This window comes from Sinohyriopsis cumingii, chromosome 13 (assembly GCF_028554795.1).
Source record: "Sinohyriopsis cumingii isolate HCF-2022 chromosome 13, ASM2855479v2, whole genome shotgun sequence".
NCBI lineage: Eukaryota > Metazoa > Mollusca > Bivalvia > Unionida > Unionidae > Sinohyriopsis > Sinohyriopsis cumingii.
In genome coordinates this window covers 13,815,810-13,841,171 of record NC_142973.1, presented here as the reverse complement: position 1 = coordinate 13,841,171, position 25,362 = coordinate 13,815,810, and the positions used below count along the sequence as shown (strand labels likewise).

The 25,362-nt window shown below is 35.2% G+C and overlaps 1 protein-coding gene across 1 annotated transcript in view; it reads left to right on the top strand.

The window, feature by feature from the left end:
• LOC149784958 (uncharacterized) overlaps positions 1 to 22,598 on the top strand; it is a 51,619-nt gene extending 29,021 nt beyond the window's left edge. Inside the window, exons 7-10 of the mRNA XM_089978612.1 lie at positions 3,379 to 3,541; positions 9,984 to 10,151; positions 19,816 to 19,965; positions 22,287 to 22,598. Of these exons, the coding sequence (XP_089834738.1) occupies positions 3,379 to 3,541; positions 9,984 to 10,151; positions 19,816 to 19,965; positions 22,287 to 22,411 (606 nt within the window). The 3' untranslated portion in view covers positions 22,412 to 22,598. The remainder of the gene's footprint in view (positions 1 to 3,378; positions 3,542 to 9,983; positions 10,152 to 19,815; positions 19,966 to 22,286) is intronic.
• Positions 22,599 to 25,362: the final 2,764 nt, after the last annotated feature.

Genomic DNA, 25,362 nt, shown 5'->3' with positions numbered 1-25,362 from the left:
AACCTAGATTTTGCCTTCCTAGCCGTTCAGGTTTTACCTTACGTTGATGTCAGGACTGCTCCAGTGGCTTAGTGGTTAGAGCGTCCACCTTGGGTGCACAAGATTGAGGGTTCAAACCCTGTTGAGTCATACCAAAGACATAAAAATGGTGCTAACATCTGCCTCGCTAGGTGCTCTGCATTAAGAGGTTAGTTAAGGACTAGTCTGCCTGGTGTCAGGATAATGTAACTGGGTGGGACATGATACTACAAGTAGGTGGTCATTCAAGTCAAGCCTGACTGTATTTTAAAGTTTAACAATTTGTGGCCAAACATTGTTTTGAATTTTGTCTTGCCTAGGAATGCTGATTTTTGAGAGTCATCTCTTTACACCATTTTTAGCTGAAATTTGTGGATTACATTACTGCATGTCTAATATCTGTATTTCAGAAGTTCCTGTAAAAAATTTGACCATCCAGAAATTGGGGAGTATAGATTGGTATATAGTCTAGAAGACAACAATTCAGTAGCCTAGACAGCTAAATATGATTGTTGGGCAAGCGAAATTCCATGTAACTATTTTCCAAAAATGACCAAAATTAGAATTTTGAAACTATTTTTCCATGTATCATCTTTGTTGGTGTAGTTGGTCAAAGTTGGAATTGTTGCCTTCTGTGGCCATTTTGGTATAAAATAGCTGTATGGTTCTGATCTCATAATGTAAAGTTTCCATTAACTTGTTTAAGTTAAAATGCCTGGAATCTCATTTACACAAAGATCTTCAAAATAAATTGTTTTTTGGATGTGATCTCATTTCTTCTAACAACTGTATGTGCAGACCTGCCAACTCTTACGATTTGCCCTAAGCCTTACAAAAATTACCCTTAAAATACAGACGGCATACTAGCAAAAACTACCAAAAAATTGTTGCTGCCGAAAAATCGGATAATTGGTTTATGTCTTTTATTCAGATCTGGGTTTCATCTTAGAATTAGTAAAATTAGCCAGGTAACCAGACTAACTGTACAACAGCACCCAGATGCTTTGAACTGCACCTATTTGTTCATGTGAAGTGTCTGCATGATCAGACTGTTGATTATATAATTTTTAAAAATGGCGTCCAGAAAGCGATGCATGTTTAAGATGAAAGGGAAAATAAGCTTCTAGAAAAGTGTTAATAATCAACACAGAAGAATAAAAAGGAGTATTCAGATTCTTGTGAATAAAAGCTGGAAAGGACAAAATTGGGTTTATTAGATATTATGTGCCAATTTGAGTATGTCTCATGGCAGGAGATATGATTGCCATCATCATGTGAAATGGAAAAGAATTTCCAAGAATTATGTCAAGTTGAAAGATAGCAACAAGTCATTGAGCTGCATAGGGTTTGGAACTAGAGTTTGTGCAAGTGAACTAGAGGTAAATAAAGTCTATGCGTACATTACAAACTTTTCAGTTGAACATAAAGTTTATCGTCGATGTGTTGAACTTTAATTACATTTTCCAGCTTTACAATATCAGTTATTGATAGTTTATTACACCCTTACTGAAAACTAGTCAATCTTACAGAAAAAAATCGACTGCCTTACTGAGACGGCCTCGTAAGGGCTGGCAGGTCTGTAAGTGTAGAAGAGCTGGACAGGAGTGCTAATGCACTCTTGTATTGACTCATCAGGCTCTCGGTGGTTTGGGGATCTGTCTGATTGGTTTCCAACAGATGGTTGCCTTTTGGTTGGAACAGGCAACAAAGGGGTATATAAACCTCTCACTGACAAGGCTAAGTGATTAGTAGAACAAATAAATCAACCATAACAATTCCCTTTGATGAGTTACAATAGTAATGACACTGGTCAGGGACAGGGGGTGACTAGACCACCTCAGCAGATGGGAGGGAATGCCTCCACATCCATTGTCATCATCTTCCTTTTACTTCCTACTCAATTTTAAGTGCAGAGTTCTGTTTCCTTTACAATGAATTTTAAAATAATTGCTGTCCCAGAATCCAGCAGTTTTTGAAGAATTAATGCCGATCACTTATCCTGGTGAATAGTTTTTAATTGCAACTTGCTTGTAGGGCTGGTGTGTTGAATTTCGCAATGAACATGGTTCCTTGCAAGATCTAATTGCACCTTCGTTATGGCAGCATTGGTTAACACCTTTAATGTTTGTATTGCCATTCCTGTTAATTACTGCAAGTTGGTAGTATAATGTAACAAATGCATTCATTTTAAGTTTAATTTGGTCCTAACTTGTACCGTTGCTGATATTAAATTAAATATGGCAGTTCTGTTGGCCATTTTGAATGTTTTGTGATTGATACTCCAGTTTGTGCAAGTTTATGACTTGCATGGTCTATTATGCAATGCATGATTGTGGAATTCATGCAAATAAAAAAAAAATAGTACCCAAAAATGCATGAAAATGGTGCATCCTTAAACCCTACATTTATTATTTAATTAAATACATCCTGTATTCAGAAAATACCATCCCTTTTTAAACTGGAATGCAGAATTCCCCCACCCCATAATTTTAAATTATTGATTAGACTCGGTGACTGGTCTCTTCATTCGACTTGGCTTTTAAATCTGCTTATAATAGTAATGAATAGTATCTTGTGTGAAAGTTTGATGAGAAAACTTGATGAAATATTTGCCACTGTATCTAGAATGACGACATACAGGATGAGAAAACTTGATGAAAGATTTGCTACTGTATTTAGAATGACCATGAATGGGATAGAAATTTGATGTGAGATTTGATGAGAAAACTGATGAAAGATTTGCCACTGTGTCTAAAATGACCATGTACAGGATAGAAATTTGATATGATGTACCATATCAGTTTCACTTGTGTTGGTAGTGGTATTGGGAATGTGTTTAGATTATTTTCTCATTATTCAAGAACATGCTGGCTGGTGTAAGTGCTTGCTACAAATTGATGACACATTCAAAACAGATTATTCTGATCATTTTGTGTTCTTACTGTCTGAATTGATTTTTTTTAACCTTTTTTTATGAGGCATGCAAAGAAATTTCTAGATGTAAGTCTTGTATGGTTGAAGTTCAGTGTATGGTTATTACATTACATTATATCTGGTCTACATTGTTTTGTTTGTATGGTTTAAGTTCAGTGTATGGTTATTACATTACATTATATCTGGTCTATGTTGTTTTGTTTGTATGGTTTAAGTTTAATGTATGGTTATTACATTACATTATATCTGGTCGACATTGTTTTGTTTGTATGGTTTAAATTCAGTGTATGGTTATTACATTACATTATATCTGGTCTACATTGTTTTGTTTGTATGGTTTAAGTTCAGTGTATGGTTATTACATTACATTATATCTGGTTTATGTTGTTTTGTTTGTATGGTATACTGATGTTGTTTGTATTGCAGGAAAACCAGCAGCAGTCCCAGGGAGAGAAAAAACCATTCACAATGAATCCCAATGCAGGTGAATTTCAATCTCTTATCTACCAGAACTCCAGCTCTGGGGATAGCGAGTCACAGAAGTCAGATATCCAAATTTCTACAGACATAAATCAAACAGGTTTTCAAGGTAACTTATCATGTTTTTCTTTCTTTCTTTTATACAAAGGTGAATTGTGTCCTATTTTGTTGATATGTGTCTGCCCATTTGTTAATCTTCCCAGTTTTGTTTCTACACAGAAACAAAGTTTCCTCCACCATTTACTGTTACCAAACTTTATGCTTGAATTTAGGGAAGAAAATAAAACTTGTAAGTTGGACTCCATGCTCATGGTCATGGGTCTGAAAAAAGGAAAACTGTTTTCATGCAGTAACTTGTATCCCAGATACTTTGATCAAACTTGGGTTTGAAATTGATTGCAAGCATGCATTTGACTATTTACATTTTTGAAATGCTAGTAAATAGCAGTTTTTATTGGAAAATGTAACAGCTATAAACATTTTGCTACATCTGATAAAAAAAATTAACTTCTTGCCCTGACAGTATCTAAATGGTATGACTTGTGGATGGCTTGCTTTTAAGACGAGAAAAATATTTCCTTTGGGGACAATATTGTTAAAGGTCAAGGTCACAGATGTAGAACAAAATGGGTTCTGCAAAATTATTCCACTTCTGTGTATATTATCTTGCAGACATGATTTTTCTGTTTTAAAGTGGAATTCTGCTTTTCTCCTGACTTTAATCAGATTTTTCTTGATATAGTCCAATGTTTGTCTACTCCCATTCCGCAACGACCCTTGTAAATTATTCGTTCCATGTATTAGTTAGCACATGACTGTCGTGATGAGTATTCTGATTGGTCAAAGGTTTTAATTTGTCCAATGAATCTTCATGTAATGGAAACTGATGGTAATGGAAAGAAGAAGCATGCTTGCAAAACATGGCATCCCGAGTTATTGAGAGAGACCATGACACGAAAAGTTTAGATAAAGGTTTAAAAAACGTATGGGAATGGCTGGAGCGAAAAGTTAACGGAAATTTAGTTGGTCAGTTTATAAGAAAATGGAACGCTAGAGGACTGGCATTTTGTGACCTCTGTTCTACAGTAATCGCGGTTGGAAGAGTTTGGAACAGCACCTACAAAAGAAGCAGCATACGAAAAATTGAAGATCAGAAGGCATCTGGAAAAAGTGCAATTAATTACTATAAGAAGAAAGATTTCTTGCATGAGAGAACAGATGTAGACCTCTGTCAGAATATGTGCACTGCATGTCACCAATACAAGCACCAGCTTGAAAGGAAAAAGGCTCTCATTGAGAAGGAAAAGAAACAATTGCACATTGAGCTAAAAAAGTCAGTGGTGACAAAAAGGAAAGCTGAAGAAATCTTTGCCAAAGCCACAAAAAGACCTCGACTGACATATCAACAGGCTGTGTCCATTGGAGAAAAAGACGAGTGACTGTTTGGGATTATTTGTATATAGTTGATGTACTTGAGTGTTTATTTTACAGATTTGTTATGAAAAGAGAGAAGTATAATGAATTTGTTGCAAAATTTGAGAAATTATTGTGACTTAATTATGACGTGAACACTGACAGGCACATGAAAAAACTTAAGCATCAATAGTATTGGAGAACAAATTCATGTGACTATAAATATTGTGAAATTATTGAAGTCAAGTTGAACATTTTTGGTATGTTTATTAGTTTTTCAAATGATCATTTTGGTTTATTTAATGATCATAAGTTGCACCAGGAGCAGTTTTTTATGAGTGTAAAATACATTTTTGGTCAGTGGACTAATGCCACCTGGACCCATGGATCGGGGGTGCAGTCCCTCGAGACCCCGTTGGGGGAGGACCCTCATATCCCCCTTAAAAAAATTCAGGTTTTTTATGGAAGACCAAAATCATGTCTGATCTTGACCATATGTTTGCAGTTGAGATGCAGAAGACACCTATTGATTTCTGATTCAAACAGTCAAGTTGGAGTCACAAAGACATCAAGAATGTTCACTTATATGCCATATCATTAGTGGAAAGTTCATAGCAGCTTGCATTTTTGGCAAGCATGCATTTGAATCATGTAAGAAATTGTTGATTTTAGGGTCAAGGTCACTGTCACTAGCATAATTTTTTAAGTTAATTAAGTACTGTGTCTTTTAGTGTTAGCTATGTGACAAATGGAAGAGAGTTTTACATAAAAGCAATCATGTTTGCGATATGGTTGGTGTAAAATGTCCTGTTTATGGTACTTTTTTTTCTCCCCTTTTTCTTGAACACAGTAATGTGAACAGTAATAAAACTGGATAAATTCATCTTTAGAACATTCATTCACAGAGATTTAAGTAATTGCTTTTCACAGCTTTGCCAGCATCACAGATTGGTGGTGCTGTCAGTATTTAGAATTCTTGTGGATATATCTTATGAGTCTTTCCAAGGAGTGGTGCTCAGCATGGTTTGAGTTGTAACTCTGGCTGGTATTTTTGGGGTTATCAGTCTTGTATTCTAGATTTAGAGGAAGTAAATGGCCTTCATGACTTTAAAACAGGAAAAACAAATGGGGGGAGTAGGGCTGATCAGGTCGTTGTCACATGTGGTTAATTTATCAGGGATTTAAATTTGTGGTTAGGACAGTGACAAAAACTAGAAAAATTGTTGATGCTACAATATTAGGATTACTGTGATGTATAACACCAAAATGAAATCAAATTTATTCTGGTCTAAAATGTAAGAGCTTTGGGAGCTTAAGGAATGAGACTTGCATACCTATACATTGATTACTCTATGGGTGCAAGATTGAGAACCAAAAGTCCCTTAGTGCCACAAGTTACTGGGTGGAGAGTAGATTCAGTATTTTAAAAAATCCTTGGTGTCAGAACTGGGGGTCAGATTAAAAATGTGTTGGTCTCAGCACTAATAAAGGTAAAGGAAAATGTTGCATATAATATCAATTATAAGAAAATGTATTGTGTACTACATTGGCCATAAGTCTTAGCAAAATTACCCTTAAAATACGGACCTAAGGAATCTTAAAATTTGGACTTACGGAATAATAGCAACATTTATGAAAATATGATAGTTGCAGTAAAATCCAGATACAAGCTTGTCTGTGTTTTATTTGGATACAGATTTCATATTAGAATCAATGGAGCTGGTCAGGGAACCAGACTAACTTTATAAGATGCTTTAAACTGCGCTTATTTCTTAATACAAAATGTCTATATATGACCAAGCTGTTGTTGATATAATTTTCTAGAATGGGCTTCATGCAAACAATACATATTCTAAACTAAAAGGACAATAGAATTTAAAAAGTATAAACTGTCTGCACAAAAGATAATAAAAAAAGAGTATTCGTAATTTTTTAGCATGTGGAAGCAAGAAGGACATTATGTGTTGATTAGAGCATGTCTCGTGGTGGGAGAGATTATTGGTTTTGCAACATGAAATTGAGAAAAAATTAAGATACAAGAAGCCATTGAACTCCATATCATTTGGAATTGCAGTTTGTGAAACTGTACTGGAAGTAATTTAGGTCTATGTGTATTTTACAATCTTTTTAGTTGAACATGTTGACCATTGTTGCATCTATCTCCAGTTACACTCCTGACCTTTTTGTATGCATGTTCTCAAATTGACAATATCAGTTCATGCTATTTTATGCCCTGCTGAAAATCAGTCTGACGTAAGGAAAAATATTGTCTGATTTATTGAGACGGTCTTGTTAGGGTTGGCAGGTCTGCATTAGTGGTCCTGTCTTCAAGGTCAAGGTCAAATGTCTATTTTGCGTTTACCTAAACTTTTCTTTTCTACACTCTAACTTTAAAACTCTTTAGAGATGATATTTGCACATTACCATTAGAAGGTGTGTCCTGTTCTACATTAAAGGACAACCTTCAGCATCATGATTATTGGTCAGTATTTTAAGTTTTTCTTCATTTCCTTCTATTATTTAGCACTAAGGCCTTTGTAATTAAAGGATGCAACACATTAATTTACATGTACCAAATTAGGGGGCCTATCTTCAGGGTCAAGGTCACAGGCCTAGATTTTGGGTTTTAGTATATAAAAAATTCCCCATTGCTCAATAACTTGTATAGTCTTGAAGATTTGTTGCTTTCCACATTTAGGGTCCTATCTTCATGGTCAGGGTCAATGGTATATAGTTTATGGCTGATTTTGTCCCTGTTATAACTGTTCGAGTTTCATGGATGAACCATGTTAGACTTCAGTTTGATGATATATTTCACATATGGTGATGACAACAAATCAATGTTTTTGTGCTAGTTTTAGTAGATTGTGCTCCTTTTTCACTATTGGTCATCTCCATGAGTTGCTACGGGTGATCTGGTAATCAGAGATTTTTCTCCAAATATTGTGATCTCAACAATATTATAGAGGATTTTTATATTCAGCACTTACAAAAACGAAACCAAAACAAAAGTATTTTGTGGTTTCTTGCATCAATATTTGTAGCTAGTAGAGTTTCTTACACCTTGTGAGGGACTCCAGTCTTAGTAACCTTCCTTTGGCAAAGATACAGAAAGCTTTCAGAAGACTAGTGAACTAAGATGTTCACTTCCATTTCATATATCCCAAATTGTATTACATGAATTTTGTTAAGAGTCAGTAAAGAGAAATGCAACAGGGTCCTTAAAAATGACTGGCATTAAGTACTTGATATATATATATATATATATATATATATATATATATATATATATATATATATATATATATATATATATATATATATATGAAAAATACTGACTGGTACATATAAAGTATGAAAAATATTGAATGGTACATATAAAGTGAAAATTACTGACTTGAAGTACTTGTACATATATTGTGTAAATGACTGTCTTTACATGCCTTAAAAGGTACATTTAAAGTATGAAAATTACTGACAGGTACATTTAAAGTATGAAAATTACTGACAGGTACATTTGAAGTATGAAAATTACTAACTTCAGGTACTTGAAGTGGTACATATGAAGTATTAAAAAATGGAAATCTACATTGGATGATTAGGACAGATAAACTCGTTATCTTACTTGTTATACTAACCTTTAAAATATCAACAGTGTTGGAGTGCATATGCTAGAGGAATTCCACATCATTATTATGATTGGAAACTCAGATTGCAATAGAGTACAGACTAAGAAGTTCTGACACTAATGCAGTGTATCCCCCAGGGGTGTAAAATTGAGGGTTAAAAAAACCCTTGGTGTCAGAATTGGGGGTCAAATAAAAAATGTGAGGGTCAAAAATGTAGTGACAAATTTTCATCTAACCAGTACTTTTTCTTCTTGAAATAGGATATTGCAACTTGCCCAACCTACTTCCTCTCTCTCTAAAAATACAAATAAACCAACATGCACAATTAACAAACAAATGCACTGTCCATCCCAAGAATAATTTTATTACTTCATTTTCCTTTTAGTTTAAAGTCCTACTTTTAATAGTCTCCTTATAATCTATTTGTAGCAGTATTATAGACCAACACATTACATATAAGTCAATACAAAAAGCCAACTAAATCTTTATAAACAAATGGCAGTTAATTTACTGCCTGTCATAAAATTTGTACTATATTTGGTTTCGTTGTACTTAGTCCAAGAACACATTTATCCAAGAGGCTAATGATTATCATCTTTTTAATAAGTTGAAATTTTTGATCTATTTTTTATTGCAGCAAAGTTAAAAACCAATAAAATCTGCAATGATCCCCTGACGTTGTAATATAAATAATGCATTTGTTTCTGCAAAACTACTGATTTTTTTTGTTGTGAAAGAATGTCTTGGGTGATAATATGTTTTCCATGTATCTTGTGGTGAAGAAGGGCAGATTTTTAAAATTCTTAAACCCTGTCACGAAAGGATTATTCACTTTTGCAGTCTACGCAATCAGAAGTCCCAATGGATGTGCCATATTCCAATCAAGGGAATTATTTTCTCCATTTTTCATTAAGTTAGTTCCACTGTTACTCTTGTGTTTTGCTTCTTTCACTTTCTTGGCTAATGATTCTTAGTGCATGCTGTTTTAATCTGGAGATCACTTTCTAGTGTAACAAGCATTGACGTTAAACATCTGGATGACTTCTTGCTGAGCTGGATGTAAATCGCGTGAAAGCTTGCGAGATATGGGGAAGCTACTCCATCATAACATTGCCTATTCTAGTCTGGCTTCGTTTCGTATGCTCCCTGCATTGCACTCTGCTATATGAATAGTGGAGTGCAATGCAGGGAGCAGACGAAGCAGGGAACCAGACTATGCCTATGCTCGAAGTATACACAGTGCCATCCCTCATCCATTGTATTGGATATTAAATAAATCCTGATTGCATTATGCAAATCCTTTGTGTCAAAATGCATGACAACAAAATGTGTGCATCAATTTTCTCATGTGTGCACCCCTGATGCACAAATGTGCATAAAGGGAAACACTGCACTAATGCAAGTGCCAGATTTGTCCATCATCAATTCCCTTTGGCACTGACATTTTAAAATGATCATGATTGACTTGCACCAAGGAAACTGCATTATGAAATCATATATCTGTTTTAGATGCTGGTTTTAACAGTGGTGGCTTCCATCAACAATCACAGAGAAGTCGGAGCGGTTATCGTGGTGGAAGGGGTGGTGGTAGTGGGCGTGGAGGAGGTAGTGGAGGAAATAGCGCAATGACTAATGGCTTCTCCAGGCCAAGAGGAGGCAGTAGAGGAAGGGGAGGAAGTATGTTGTCTTCACATGTTTTTATGCAAGTCCATCCACACATTATCTTTAAACCATGTAAAAGGTGCAAAATTTCCATGCTTTACTTTTGTGATATATATCAAGTATCTGCTTTTAGAATCCAGAAGCATGGTTGGCCACTGGACAAACATAATCTGGTTGCACAGCCAAATTGCCAGGGTGGCCATGTAAAATAGATATATGCCAATTCCAAAATGCTAGGGTGGCCATGTAAAAGAGCTATATGCCAATTCCAAAATGCCAGGGTGGCCATGTAAAATAGATATATGCCAATTCCAAAATGCTACGGTGGCCATGTAAAAGAGCTATATGCCAATTCCAAAATTCCAGTGTGTCCATGTAAAAGAGCTATATGCCAATTCCAAAATGCCAGGGTGTCCATGTAAATAAGCTATATGCCAATTCCAATATAATTAATTCAGAATTTATAGTTAGAGTTCATGCAGAATACATGGAAATTTGATGTTTTACTTGCCATTTTATGCAGAGCCCATTTTATTGATTTTGTATCATGACAAACATACTTGTTTGAAACAACAGTCAGTAAAAGCTGATAGTCCATACGTGCTTTGACTTCATAGATATTTGGTTGCAAAGCTAAATTGTAAGTTTTCCAGGCTACTGGCATGTCAATTTTTCTATCCCATAGAATGGATTTTGTGAATAATGTCTAGCCCGTGGTTGGCAAGACATTACTTTTACATCAATGACAATATCATTGTCAACTACAGTATGTCTAAGTTTTAATTTAGTTTTTAGCTTGATTGTCATAGACATGATTGGCACAATACCAACTATTATCTGTCACAGGCAAGAGTCAACATTCCATGTAACACATATTTTGATTCATTTTCAAACTAGTTCTGGACAAGAAAACCTGACTTCAAGGTCAGGTGAGCTTATGGTATGGCCTGGCATCCAGGATCTGTTTGTTAGCATTTGCTGATTATCACATGGGATTTCCATCAGATTAATCATCACAATCACAGACAAGTAATGAGCAAGATTCATGCACATGAATTAGATAGTCTAGCATATGATTGACCAAAGTTATTACCAATTTTGGAGGCCAAATTTTGATCCAGCTGTAGCTCAGACTTGGAATATATTGTTAGGGTCTTGGTTGAGTTCACTTAGGACTAAGATCCATACATATTATAAAGGCTATCTTGCATTTGATCGGCCAAAATTGTTACCACTCTATGGGCTATGTTTCTAATCAATTTTGATGACACTTGAAATGACCCTAAGTGCTGATAATTGAAGCTGTATATTTCACAACCTTACTGAGTGGCATACTTTGAAGAATGCTAGCTTCTTTCATCTCAGTTTTATCTGTTGGGACTGGCACTGTTCAGCCAGGCTGAATACAGTTTACACCCAACAAGACGATCTCACCAGTTTTAACAAGGAGTTAGTTATTGTAAGAAATAGCAGAGATGTGTGATGACTTGGAAAGTTGTTCTCAAGATGGAATATATATATTCATAGCAATAAAAAATAGGATAACTTTATTGAAAGCCTGATCAGTTGTTTATGGTCTTGAATAGGCAGATTTATTGATTGTATGACTCATTAAGTAGTCCATTTCTATTCAGTGCATGTACAAGGAGATGCAGTAGTTGAATGGATAGCAAGCCATGGTCGAGACCAAAATGGTGCAGGTTTATATCCTAAAATTGGACTAGCCAGATCAGCTACCATATTTACTGGCTTTTAAGTCGGGTCATATTGCAAACAACACAGATACAGATCTGCCATAGCAATGTGTGCCAGTAGATAAGAGTCTATCTTGTGTGTTCTACTGATTACTCCTAACAAACTGCACAGAGCTAGATCTGACAGCACATAATGCACCAGCAGATCTGGGTCTGTGTAGTTTGCAACTGCACGTCTTATAAGCAAGTACATTTGGTGCCAAAATGTGACCTTAGGCAAGACACATGAATTAAGTTGTCTGAGCACTAAATAGCCTACTTGTGTTGCTGTGCTAATAAGTGCCATCAGTACATGTATATCATTCAAGTGCAATTCTAAATAGACCATAATTGCATAACAAGGTGCAAATTGTAAATGTTATATAACAAAATTGTGATTTGATGTTCTTTTGAGGATAATTTTTAGTTCTTATGGCTTTTCATCCGAAACTACTTTGAGGATATCTATGAATCTTAACATCTTTTTATCCTTAGGTCTAGTTGATTCTACATTAAAATGGTGCTGCTCAGAGAAACCATCGTGAAAATTTGTTATTGCTACTCCCCTTGAATGGACAATTATATCAACATGGAATTTTTAATAAAACTCATTTTGTAATGTCTGGTTGGTCTTGAATGAAAATGGCACTGATCAGATGTCCAGTATGGTCACCTTGATAGGCAGTTGAAAATCGTGTTATTGCTACTCCTTAAGATAAAATCATGTTGTCATGGGATTTTCACTAAAGACTTGGGGCTGTTCCAGTAAAACATATACCCCTCCAGGGGGAAGGCACTTTTAAATTCAGCCAACCCACAACAGAAGCAATTTAAAAAAATTATGATCCAACATCAGTTTTGCTTTAATCGAAAAACACTGCCCCCTACAGAAGCATATTTTTTTAACATAATTTCTGGCTATGGGTTATTGGGCGGTAGAAGTGATTTTAATATTGGGCTGGGGACAGAAGCGATTTAAATGACATCTGGCTGGAGGTAATCTACTGAATTCTTATAGATCATATAATCTACTGCATATTTTTATTTGTATTCATTCATTATAATCAATCTTTTGTCCTTTTGTTTGTCTGTCAGCCATGTATGTCTCTGATACTGTGAAATCACAAATTTTCATGGTGGCTTATTATTTGTGTATGTCATTGATCAGTCCCTTTATACCTACTAATTTAACATCCATGATTTTATAATAGATATTTCTATTCTAATACAGAAATCATGAACTTGTATCCTTACTAAACTGTGTTTACTAAAGTGATCACTGTTTTGCCTTTTTTCTTTGTTCTCAGGCATGCTGCTTTTGATTAGAATAATAGTTAAATCACGTATTGCTTTAAATGTGTGGTCAGATGCTATGATTCATTGTGTTTTTTTCTTCAATAAATGTCTTGTTAAACTTATAATACATAATTTGTAATTTAAAAAACCACTATTGCCCGTGGAAATGATGTTGCATTATTTCTACCTACTTTTGCACTATATCATTTCTTGAAAGAACATATATTTCAGTTACCAATGTCTTATTTTTATGCTTGTTGCAAGACTAATATAAAGTTTAAAAAACGAAAGAAATATAGCAAGTCAAACATTTTTATGTCATTAGATTTTAGAAAATGGATGAAAGTCAAGGATTCATTTTTTCCAGAGTACTTGTAAAATCAATGTCATTGCAGTTAACTGTATTATCAACAGCATCATCATCATCACTGAAGGCCTAGTAGTAACATTCTGCACTTTTCAATCCAATTGTCACAGTTCTATCTCCACTTCTAGTCTTTCATATGAGACTTATACCTATGGCCTGAGAGGCTTTTATGGCAGAGTGGTATAAGATGCTTGTCTTGTGATACAGATCTGAGGGGCTTCCATGGCAGTGATACAAGATGCTTGTCATGTGATTACTTGCCTCCAATGTGTAAATGATAATGTTGTCAGTTACTTGTGGAAGGTCAGTGGTTCTACATAAGTGGTGTTTGGCATCTCCAAAGTACTTGGATTTTCTTCAGCAGTAAATCAGGCTGCCATATATAGTCGTCATCTGAAAATGGTGTAAAGGCCATAATGATCTACCGAAACCCGAGATCTCATGTCAAAATGACTTTGGCTGTTGGAGATAAACATTAAATCAACAGAGGCTCCATGTGCCCAAGTGTACTAAGGTGCTTGCTTTTACATCACTTGCACATCTCTCAGAGTGAGTTTTTGTCACAGATCAACCAATTTGGGTTGGTGGTCTTTCAGGGTTCTTCCTCCACCTAAATATATTGCTACCCCCTTCCCAAAAAAAACCCTGACCAAACTAAATCAACCAATTAATCCACTGTGGCAGCAGCAGCAAAGGTACTAGTCTATCATTTTTGCCACAGCTGTGTGAGTTTATAAATTTTTACAAGTAATTTTTGCAGACCTTTGAACATTGTCAATTATGCCTTTCTGACAGTTACCAAAAAGTCATCATCACTTGGTACAAATGGATTTTTCATGGTGAGCATATGAGATGGAGAAGTCTTAAGCAATCGTGCATCACACCCTGCCAAAAAGTTTACCCTGAAAGTTTCTCCAACAATGTCCATTGTTGCAACTAGAACTGTTATAACGTATTCAACCTATATTCACCGATATCTGGAGACATGCATCTCTAATAAATATTTGTAACAAAGTAGGAGAATGCATCAGTGTTTTTCAGTGATGCATTTGAATTGAGCAACAACCAGAATCAACAAACCAAGAAATAAAATTATTCACATCTCTCAGGCAGAAGTACAGTGTATACCAGTAATTATAATCTGCCAAATATTTTTCCAACCATACTGATTCTGTGGACATTGTCACTAGGATGGACAGAAACAGACCAGAACAGATATAACCAGAAGGTTAAAATCGATTTCATACATCTTTTAAGTAACTAAATTCACACTGGTTTATTTAACTGTACACCCTTTATTGTCTTCCCATTGATGTAATTTCTTACTGAATCAGAGAAAATAATGTTGCACACATAAAAAAGAGGCACACTTCTACTCATATTGTTCATATACTTCTCCATTCCAGCCTGTTCTTATGATCTTGTCCCCCCACATACTGTTTGTCTTGTTTATGATATGTATCTAAATTTGTCACTTACTTTTCCTACTACCATGCTAACTGTCTGTGAATATGCATATCAATGTGATATGCAACGGGGAGACTAAATCCAAGAGTGAAAAACTCTACATTTCTGGATGTATTCTGCTTGGTTTCCATGTTTTTGTACAAAACTCAAGAATTCATGACTCGCTGTACTATTTCAGTTCCCACTGTAAACCTCTGCAAACACCATGATATTAAAATTCAGTAACTTAAAAAATTTCAAGTGCTCATGATCAAATTTGTATCAGTATAGACACATCTATGATGACGGCTTTTGTGAAAGGAAAACCATAACAGCTGCACCATTTTCTGGACCCACACAAATTTGAAATGTGTGCTTTCAATACTGCACCTAAGACTCGGGTGCTGAATTCAGTAAAGAGTCCTCCAAACTCGGGGACTGTATAGGGGTGGAAATTATGTTAATGAAAACAATATCCCTCACTTTTTTCTGTTACAAGTAGGACAGTCTCTCAAAAGATTCGTTTTACTAAAATCTTACTTTCATTATCAACCAATCAGGGACAGTCAAACCCATATATACTCTTATTTTTAAAAAACTGATTTATAGTATGGTTGTCGTTCTTTCATATCTGTAGTGAGTCCTTCAGTGACTCGATGGTTGTAAGCCTTTTTTCAACCATGCTGACTGGACACACTATAAGATAATGTTCAGGTAAAAGAAATACCATGGGATAACCAGAGACCAATAAAATCAATTAAAATAGTCACGTTATCTCCCCTGCAAGGATGCTGCCAGGATTTCAGAATTTACTTTTAAGTTTAGCGTGTGTGTAATCTCCAGTGAGAGATTGGAATCGGGAGGAATAGCCATTGTTAAATATCTCCCTAACACTTAAATATCTGTCACTCTTTCTTACTGTTCCACTCTGTTAAGGCTCTACTGAAATTAAAATACTCATAGAGATGTCATCTCTAGTTGTATAGAGATTATTACTGTGATATCATTGGGCATAGTCATGTGGTTGTGGTGGGGTCTTGGTTGGGATGGCAGAAAGACCATAGGCTTACTCCATATTTGACAGCGAATTACGATGTTGTCAAAAAGAATTTTAAAAAATTCTAACAATTCAGTAAGACTCGGATTATATACTTGATTCATAGTCATTGAACAGGTTCTAAAATTGATGTGTTTATTTTGGAGCCATGTTCCTCCATCATTTCAAGATTTGAATATACCAAAGGTGAAATTAGTTCATTTGCATCCTAAATTACTATCATGGCTACTTCAAATGTTATTTAATGTGAGACTTTAATGCCAGAATTCATAGCTTCGGTGATTTTTGGGTTAAAAATGAATTTCTTCTCAAACAACTCAGTTTGGTGCAGATTACATTGTTGTTTAACGATACTTTGAGAATTCTTGATGTGTAAAAATTGCACAAGAAACAAACGACATCAGATCAGAAAATTAATACCACTGGGAAAATGCTGATAGGAGTATGCAGAAATAATGATATTATTATTTAAATGGAATATGTGGTGACAGTACGAGTGCTGGTTCTACAACTTTGCAGAATACATCTTGTACGACTATTCTGTTTCTAACAACACTGTAATATGGCAATAATTTCTGCACACATGAAGTTGACCCACTTTTTACATTAGTTCCATGCTAATTAATAGTTTTAGATTTGATTTTACAACAAAACTAAGCACATTTTACCTTTTGACAATAATACATGATTACAAATATTTAGATTGCAAGAAAATAGAAGTTATAATTTTATTAAAAGTACTGGTATCAGTAAAACTAAAGGAGATGGTAAAAAGAATCAGGATGAACAGATTAGTAGTGTAGTAAAAAAGTCCATATATCAGAATGACGTCAAGTATTTTGTCATCAGTGTCATCATTAGTTAATGACACTGCTTCAAAATGTTGTGTACTAGATAATAGAAATCCAGTTTGTAATACAAATACCAAATGATGGCTTGATAATAAGTGCCAGAAGGTCTGCAGAAAATACCACCATGATCAAAATATAAATAGGAAGAACCGAACACATACAGATTTTTTTTATCAATCTTGCTTTGAGTTTACACAGATCAGTCAGTCTCTTATGTTTGATGTCATTTAATTTTTGTACATAGAGAGCATGTAGTTAATTTGGTAATACATCTGCATGATATGAAAGTTTATGTCGTCTTATTCTTTTGTTGCCATAGTGGTTCTGCTGACTAGATATACACACACGTAATTATGTTGTATGGGGATTCTCCAATGATCATTAATCTGTTAATTGTTTCTAAATTTAATATGATCCTCCTCCTCTGTGTATGAATATTATTCTGTGCTGAGAACTCCTTTCATTGCCTGCTGTCTTAAACGCATATGCATAACTAGCTTGAACAAGTTACTGTTCTTTATGGCTATGCAGTTTTCAACATCTCACAGGTATGGCCCCATGGGTATTCTCTCTTGGATATCTCTGTTCCAGAAAGAAAAGTTTTCTAGAGGTCTCACTAGGATTTTAAAACTAGGATCCAGGATTCACATTTTGGTAAAAATAGGAGTCCCACCAGCAAACGCTGCAGTCCCCTCCCAGAAACTATGCACATTACAAGAACTATTGGTTGCCATTGAGTTTAATTTCTACATTCTTTATTACACTGACATATCTTTTGTTTGTCCATCAGAGTGAGTCTGAAATTTGTCAATCCAAGGAAGGTCTTATTCATAGCACTAAGCTAGGCATTACACACTTTCTTACACTTGGCTACTGTCCCATCCAAACTATCGGTTCTAGCAACTTAGCACTCTCCTGAATCTCGTTACAATCTTCGTCGGTTTGCCATTAAACCCCAAAATACTAATTCAAGTCTAAGTCTCAGCATGTCATGATTCTGAGGTCACGTGCACTGCTTATTCTGCTACACTCAGAAGTGATCGCAATAATGAAAGCTCAAGTTGTTTATTTGATGTACTGTTATAAGTGACCACATGTAAATCTCTGGGTTTTTCTGCCTCTGAATTCAAGCACTGTAAATATCATTAGATTTTCCCACCCAGCTGCCAGTCAAAGCCCTTGATCTTGCCGCCCAGCTATTACAGCATGTTCTTTTGATGTACTGTTATAATGGTGACGTGTACATGGGAGTGGGGTACTTTCAGTCTCTAAATTCTGTCATTGTAAATATTAGCACAGCTAATTGATCAACACATTTTTCCACTAAGCAGGTGGCTGAAGCAGGACTGGCAAGTCTTTGAATTTCGCCGCTCACTTATTACATGCATACGGAGGACTCTCCCCTAAGTTCATTTTCTGCATCCCCAATTAAAAAAAATTGCCATCCAAATACGCGTGATTAAGCATTTCCGAGACCTCTGAGTCTTCACTAACACGAACTCTGCCAAAGATTCACTCATTGAATCAGTGCTTTGCTGCCTATTATTCCAGATTATTTTCTCTTCCATAATGCTGTATTAGGGTTTTAAGTCCAGCATTCCCATAGTCTGCTTGTTCAGACATGGGTATCTTGAATAAATATAACCGGCATATTATCCATCCAACACATACACCAGACTTGAACTCGGCATCAGTTTTGGGCTCAAAATCACACACTGGTATTTCCAGTGACATTTTCCCAATGTCCAACAAACCGATATACATGAAATTCATTGTCATCATAGCTATCACCAGCCAGTATTTGCCAACTGAAAACTTCGTCTGAAGACAAACCCTGTTGTGATTCAGACATCTTGGTTTCCAGTTTGGCCATTATTTGAAACAAACATTTGTAAAACTTCCATGATGACAATAAGTTTAAAACACTACCATGAAATGCTTGTTCCAAGACCAGTGAACCAATCAAATTAATTTAACAGCCATTTGTGTTGAACCGAAGTATCCAGCTATCTCGATGTTGCATCAAGCACTGTGAGACTGCTACTGGCAGCGCGAATGACATTGTGAAATGCACTTTTTAAAGTTTAATAAAAATCTGCATATTACGCAAAGCACATGTTTTATATCCGCGATTTTGACGTAATTTGCTGAACGAGTATCATTGCTTTAAAGGTACGCGAGTTCGCACAAATAACATGCACTCGCGTGTACTGGCATCATTTTCTGACCCAATGTTTTATTCATGCTGATCTGATCATATCCATTATGGTTGCCACAGTCACCACAGGTTGACACTTTCAAGTTTTACTTCCAAGACAGTCAATTCAAGCAGCTGAGTCAGCTGTCTCCATATTCATTTGAGCGAATTGCACTACATGAAACATGCTTTAAGAACTGTTTTCATGAAATATTTCCATTCAGTATGATGTTAAAAAAGCTCTGAAAATTTTAGGAATATACCTTTCAAATTTATATGATCATAACAATGGATAAAATAACAGTAAAAACAGCAAGAAGAAGAAGAACATAATAATAATAATAATAGTGGTATTTGTTGCATGTTATTTGCACAGTAATAATAATGGTATTTGTTGCAAGTTATTTGCACAGCAACTAAGTTTTGGTAGTTGAAGTGCTATTCAGATGCCACCTGTATAAAGAGGCTAATTTGGGCTTTGCCAATAGGTAATTTTTTCTAGTTGAAACTGGTGAGGTCATTTTTTGGTCATCCAGTTTGTGTTGTTGTGCAAGTCTATCCTCTGACAAAGGAAATAAATCTGGTTGGGATCATAATTTAAAGTAAAATGAATGGAAAATGAGAATGCAAGTTGAATGTGAATGTGGTTGATTTTAGTCAGTTTCACACTGTAATCGTAGCTGGCCAGACTTTATGGAATTATTTTTTTCATTTCCTTCCTGTGTGTTGCAGGTGGATTCCAAGGAGACCAGAGAGGTTATTATCACCAAGATGGCTACCAGGGCTACAACAACAGTGGTGGTTACAACAACAATAATTACCAGAAGCGTGGCGGAGGGGCGGTGAATACTCGTGGAGGAAACTCACATGGCAGTGGTGGAGGTGTGTGTCCTATCTGCACATATATGATGACAAACATGTATTTGATGCCATATTTGGGACACTATAAAGAAAACTTGGCCCTATCTTGGTTTCTTTCTTCACGTAAATGATTTAACATGACACTATTTTGGTTCTTGTCTTCACATAAATGATTTATCTTCATGCAGACAATGTGTTACTGACTAGTCTTTGCCTATGCATGTGCAAAAGTAATTCGTAAATACATTGCATCATTTTATAAATATTCAGTACATTTGTTTTAATGATTTGTATTGTTCATTGTATAAAAAAAAAAAGACTATTTACACCCATCAAACCAAAAACAAATTTGTCATCTGGCTTTTGAAAACAGAAATGTTAAATATTTCCATCAGTGCTATTTAGAAATCCAATGTTGTCAAAAGCTACAATTTTATCGTTGTTTTCGCACACGAATTTGGTCATGGTCATTAATACCCAAGACATTCGGCTTGGTATTTTTAGGTCAGTTCTCATGCACTTTGCCAATTTATTCATGCACTGGGAATACATTTCAGGGAATGTAACATTATAAGTTGTATTAGGTGTCTAGATGCTTTTTCATGCCATTCTTTACTACTTAAAGGAAAACTGGAAGGTAACTGACTTGTAATTCTTTTAGAATTATAATAGGGAAGATCAAGGTATAGCAGTTTGGAGTTTAATGCATTACATAATTAGTTCAAAAAGAAAAGTAAATGTCAGTTTGTATTTATCTTTGAACAGACTAGTGTTATGCTGTTGCTTCTCACATAAAACTTGTTTGTCAAGAGCTTGTTGAAAAATCTGCATGTATGTGTGCACCATCCATTAAGAAACTCCTAGCTTTGTGTTTAAACCAAGTTTACATGGGCATGCATCTCCAACTGGTCTTTTAAGGCTTTATATTTATGTACCCAGTTGATTCTGTTGTATTTCAAGGGATGACAGCAGTCTTCCTTTTTTTCTTTATTAGACTGGCTTGTAATAGCAGATGGTAAGACCATAATTTTTTTTTTTACAACAGCAGGGGAGAAAAAATGTTTGGATTAAATTTTGAAAATGTGTGCTTAAATATTTTGAAATACACAATGGGGATTTGTGATAGCATGTTTTGCAGATGAGAGACTGGATTCTGCAGATATCCTAACCAACAAGGTTGATATCCCTTATGGTATTTTGCCCATCTGTATTTACGTTCATTTGTTTGTTCGTTACCTCTCAATATTTTGTCACCACTCAAATTCTAAGACCATGTTTCACCTGCATTTATGAAACTTGGTATTTGGATGCATCAGAGTAATCAGCCATACCAAAACTAGGTAACTGGTCTCATTTGCATGCTAGAGTGACTTCTGTATTTTTCCTATCTGCTAATACACCTTCAGTATCTTGGACTCTTGTTTCCCCTACTCATAAGACAAAGTAACTAAGCCACACCAAAACCAGATCATTGTGACCTAATTTGCATGTACGAGTGACTTCTGAACTTGAAGCTGTTTGTTCATTACACCTTCAATATCATGGTCTCCATTTCACTCACACTTACAAAAACTAATATATAGATAGCCAGTGCTCAATTTCCACATGCCCCCTTTTTAATATTATTTGTCACAAAATATAGTGATTGCTACACTTCAGATATGAAAAGATAAAAACAAAATCATATTAAATTGACTTGGATCTAAACAAAAATTTCACATAAAGCCATATTTTCCATCAGATCCTAAGATCAACTGTTGTCTTATTGCTTTGACAATGTCCTTAATGAATCAACAGTATTTATGTTCATTAGCATCTGAAGCGTGTCTAGATTTATAGTTTCTGTTTACATTTATTGCTCATAAATGCTGCTTAATATGGTTAACCATTGTTTCATTCCATTAGTGTAAGCTCAAGCAAGGGGAAGCTGAATTATTTTTTCATTAAACTTGAAACAGCTTGAACAACACAATAGCAATTGAACAAGACCATACAAAAAATACTTTTGCCAAAATAATTTTTAGTTAGGTTTTCCTTTTTATCTCGACTCCACCAAAGAAATGTCGTTTTTTAACATGACCATATTGATCCCTTTGTGTCTTATGATACCGCTAAAAAATCTGGCACTTGGCCTAAACTTTCCAGATTATGACGATAGATTAATCAGTTAACAGCTTGTGTACATATGCTAATCTCAATCGCATTATGCAACCACACATAAGTTTGTTATTATGTAAGTCTAAGTTACACAGAACTCAGAATTATGCGTTTTTCTGGTGCACTGTTTTCTTGTGTGGCATGTTCTGTTTATTTATGTTGCTTTTTTTGGCTTTCATTTGCAGGCATGCGTGCAGTGGGGCGAGGAGGGCCCAGGGGCGGGAGTCGTGGTGGTCCTGACACCAGCAGAGGCGGTGGATTTGGCAAACCCAATTTCAACCAGCAGTCAGCCCCTATGGTCCAAGAGTAACAGACTCGCACCTCTCCACTGACCGCATGATGAATCTGGCCTAAGCGTGTGATGGATGCCAATAACTGCAGTGGATGTTAACTTTTTTTGCAAGCTTTGAATAATCAATGAAAAAACTTAAGTTTTGTTGAAGCAGCAGGAATTTTTCTAACAGCACCTTTAAATAAAACCAGTATTTGATGTCCAATTCTTATTGATGTAAGAAGTTCTTACCTTCCCAGCTCTAGTGTGCATTTGAAGCAAGATTTGCCAGTAGGGTGGGGTGTTTTTCTTTAAAACTTTGGTTTCCTTATTTTTGGACATAAGATCATTAAGAACAATCCCAGTTTAATCATTTGCAGCTCCAGTAGTGTGTGTTGATGTATCACCATGTATTGAAAAGTAACATTATGTGTTCATTTAAAGATTTTGTACTTTTGTACATTGGAGCAAGTTTTGTGAGAAGGAAAAAAAAAAGAAGACATCCTAACAATTATTACAAAAAATAAACCCTTTTCATTTCAGTTACATTATGCATTTAATAGCTTTTGTTTACACTGAACAATTAATGTTAATGACTACTTTTGTTAAGAATGCAAACCAGTTTGTAAGGAAATGGTTTCCGAGAATTTCCTTCTGGTTTGTCTCTTGTCAGTATTGGTAACAAGTTTCTTTTTTGATAAGAAGTTTTCACTTATGATTTAATTTTTGGGTGAGGGCTGTTTGTCATGTACAGTCGGTTTTATTATTCCAAAATTATAGTTTGCATTTTACTTTTTATACAGCTGATTTGTCACATTATTTCTTCATTTTGAACCTGAAAGTGAAACTTTGCCAATCATCTGATACAAGATACTAATTGTTTTCATTCTTAATTCAAAATTGCAACTTTAACTTTAAGGCGGCCATGCATACATATTATTGAAGTGGCATTTTAATTTGCTGTATGAGGAATAAAATGTAGATAATTTGCCTCTGCAGATGTTTCATGACAAATTACGTTTTTAAATTTTTTTCAAGTCACTTTTCTGTTATCTTTGCTTCTGCTTGAATTTGCATTGCATTAAGTCAGACATGAACCAGAACCATTAACTAATGTCTCTGTATAATTTAATTTTTAGTTGTACTGGTAATAGAACGTAAGAGCAAATGCAATGGCCTGCTGTCCATCATCCATTTACCAACCATACTACATTTGCCTTTTGGCACAAGTTTTGTTAATACTATTCCATACACCACTCCCTCGATAACTCGCAAACCCGCTTATAATGCGGGGTCAGGCATGGATCCCATTTTTTAAACCAGAAAATACCCCAAAAATTGATCCCAATTTGTTGAACTTTAAGAATATCGCAATCAAAATTGGTTTTAAAATGTTTGATACATTGCGTGTTTTATTGTCGAAAACAGTAGATAGGACCTGGAAATTTTAATCAACGCTATGAAATATCAAATTTAAAAATAGGTCATACAATTTTTTACATTTTCTTTCTAAGCGACATTCCTAGTACACTGCAATTAACAATATGTAAGGAAATTTTGATGAATGAAAATGTCAGGCTGAGTGGAGGCAGTACTTTAATAAATAAATACAAATTAAATAATTTTTTATCAATTGAAATTTGTATTCTAGTACTATCTTTAGTGCCTTTTAAGTGTAATCATCATAAATGCAATATATCCTCCTGTAATTAAATGTAAAATGCATCAGTCTACTGTAACAGCTATGTCTGCAACCATTTCTCTGAGAACCTAATTAAGTAATGACTGTGTTTTGATAACTGACTTGTGGAAGTATTTGTTGTTATGTTGCACTGAATTAAAAGATGGCCTCCTTTGTATTATCACATTAATTATGTCTTTTGAATCAAAAAATGGAGGTGGAATAAAAGATAAGCTAAAAGGCAAAAAAATCCTACAAAATAAAAACTAGTTAGCCCAGTCGTATGTCAGGTGAACTCAATTCATTTGATCAATCAAACACTGTTACAAATGTTATTGTGTATGTAACATAAACTACCTTAAATTAATCGACTCTTTCATAACTGTGATCAAAGATAACAAGGCAGCCAAGCGAAATAAATACTTCGTAAAATAAAGAGCTTGATTTCACAGATACGGACCATTGTGAGCAAGCAGGTTTCAGAGAATTCTTGAGCTGGCACATAGAGATATCCTCAAGGACGATAAGAAATTTCATTAATACTTCCAGTGAAATCACGACATCAATATTGTACTAATTAATCATTATAAAAATTGAGTTTCGACATAGACGATTGTCTCACGAAATAAATGTTGCATGATTTGGAAAAAAGGAATCTTGTTTGGTGGTGTACTAACAGTTAGTCTAGTTCCCTGCTCTGTGGACTCAGGATTTGTCAGGATACTATTAAACACCACTTTGGGAACCAGACTCATCAAGAAAATAAAAAGCAGTGATGAGTTGGAACGATCTTTCATATTCACATTTTGAAAAATAAATGTTATTTAAACTGAATAATGAACAGCGTCATTAGAAAAAGTGCGTTATTAAAAAATATTATTGACATGATTGTAAAATGAGGATTCAGTCATTAAACAGCCCAGTTCCCTAATGCCACCCCCACGTTTTTCTCGATGTCAGAGTGATTTTTTTTCTTCAATTTTTGGAGGTCCCTCAGTGACTTGCGCCTTGCTTATAGTGCGGTCTATGTTTGTGGACCTCATAGTGTGCGAGTTATCGAGGGAGAGGTGTATTTACTTGCAGGATTGCATTGAAATTTTACACACATGCACGCACGCGCACACACACACACAGCTCTAGTTAGGCCTAAATGAAATTGGTCTTGGTCTGACATCCAGTATGGCTGCCAACTGTGACCATCATGAAAATCTTGTTGCTACTCCTAATAGTAGATGACTTTTCACTAAAAGAATTTTATGTCTGGCTATGCTGAACAAAAATGGTATTGAACAGACTTTCAGTATGGCTG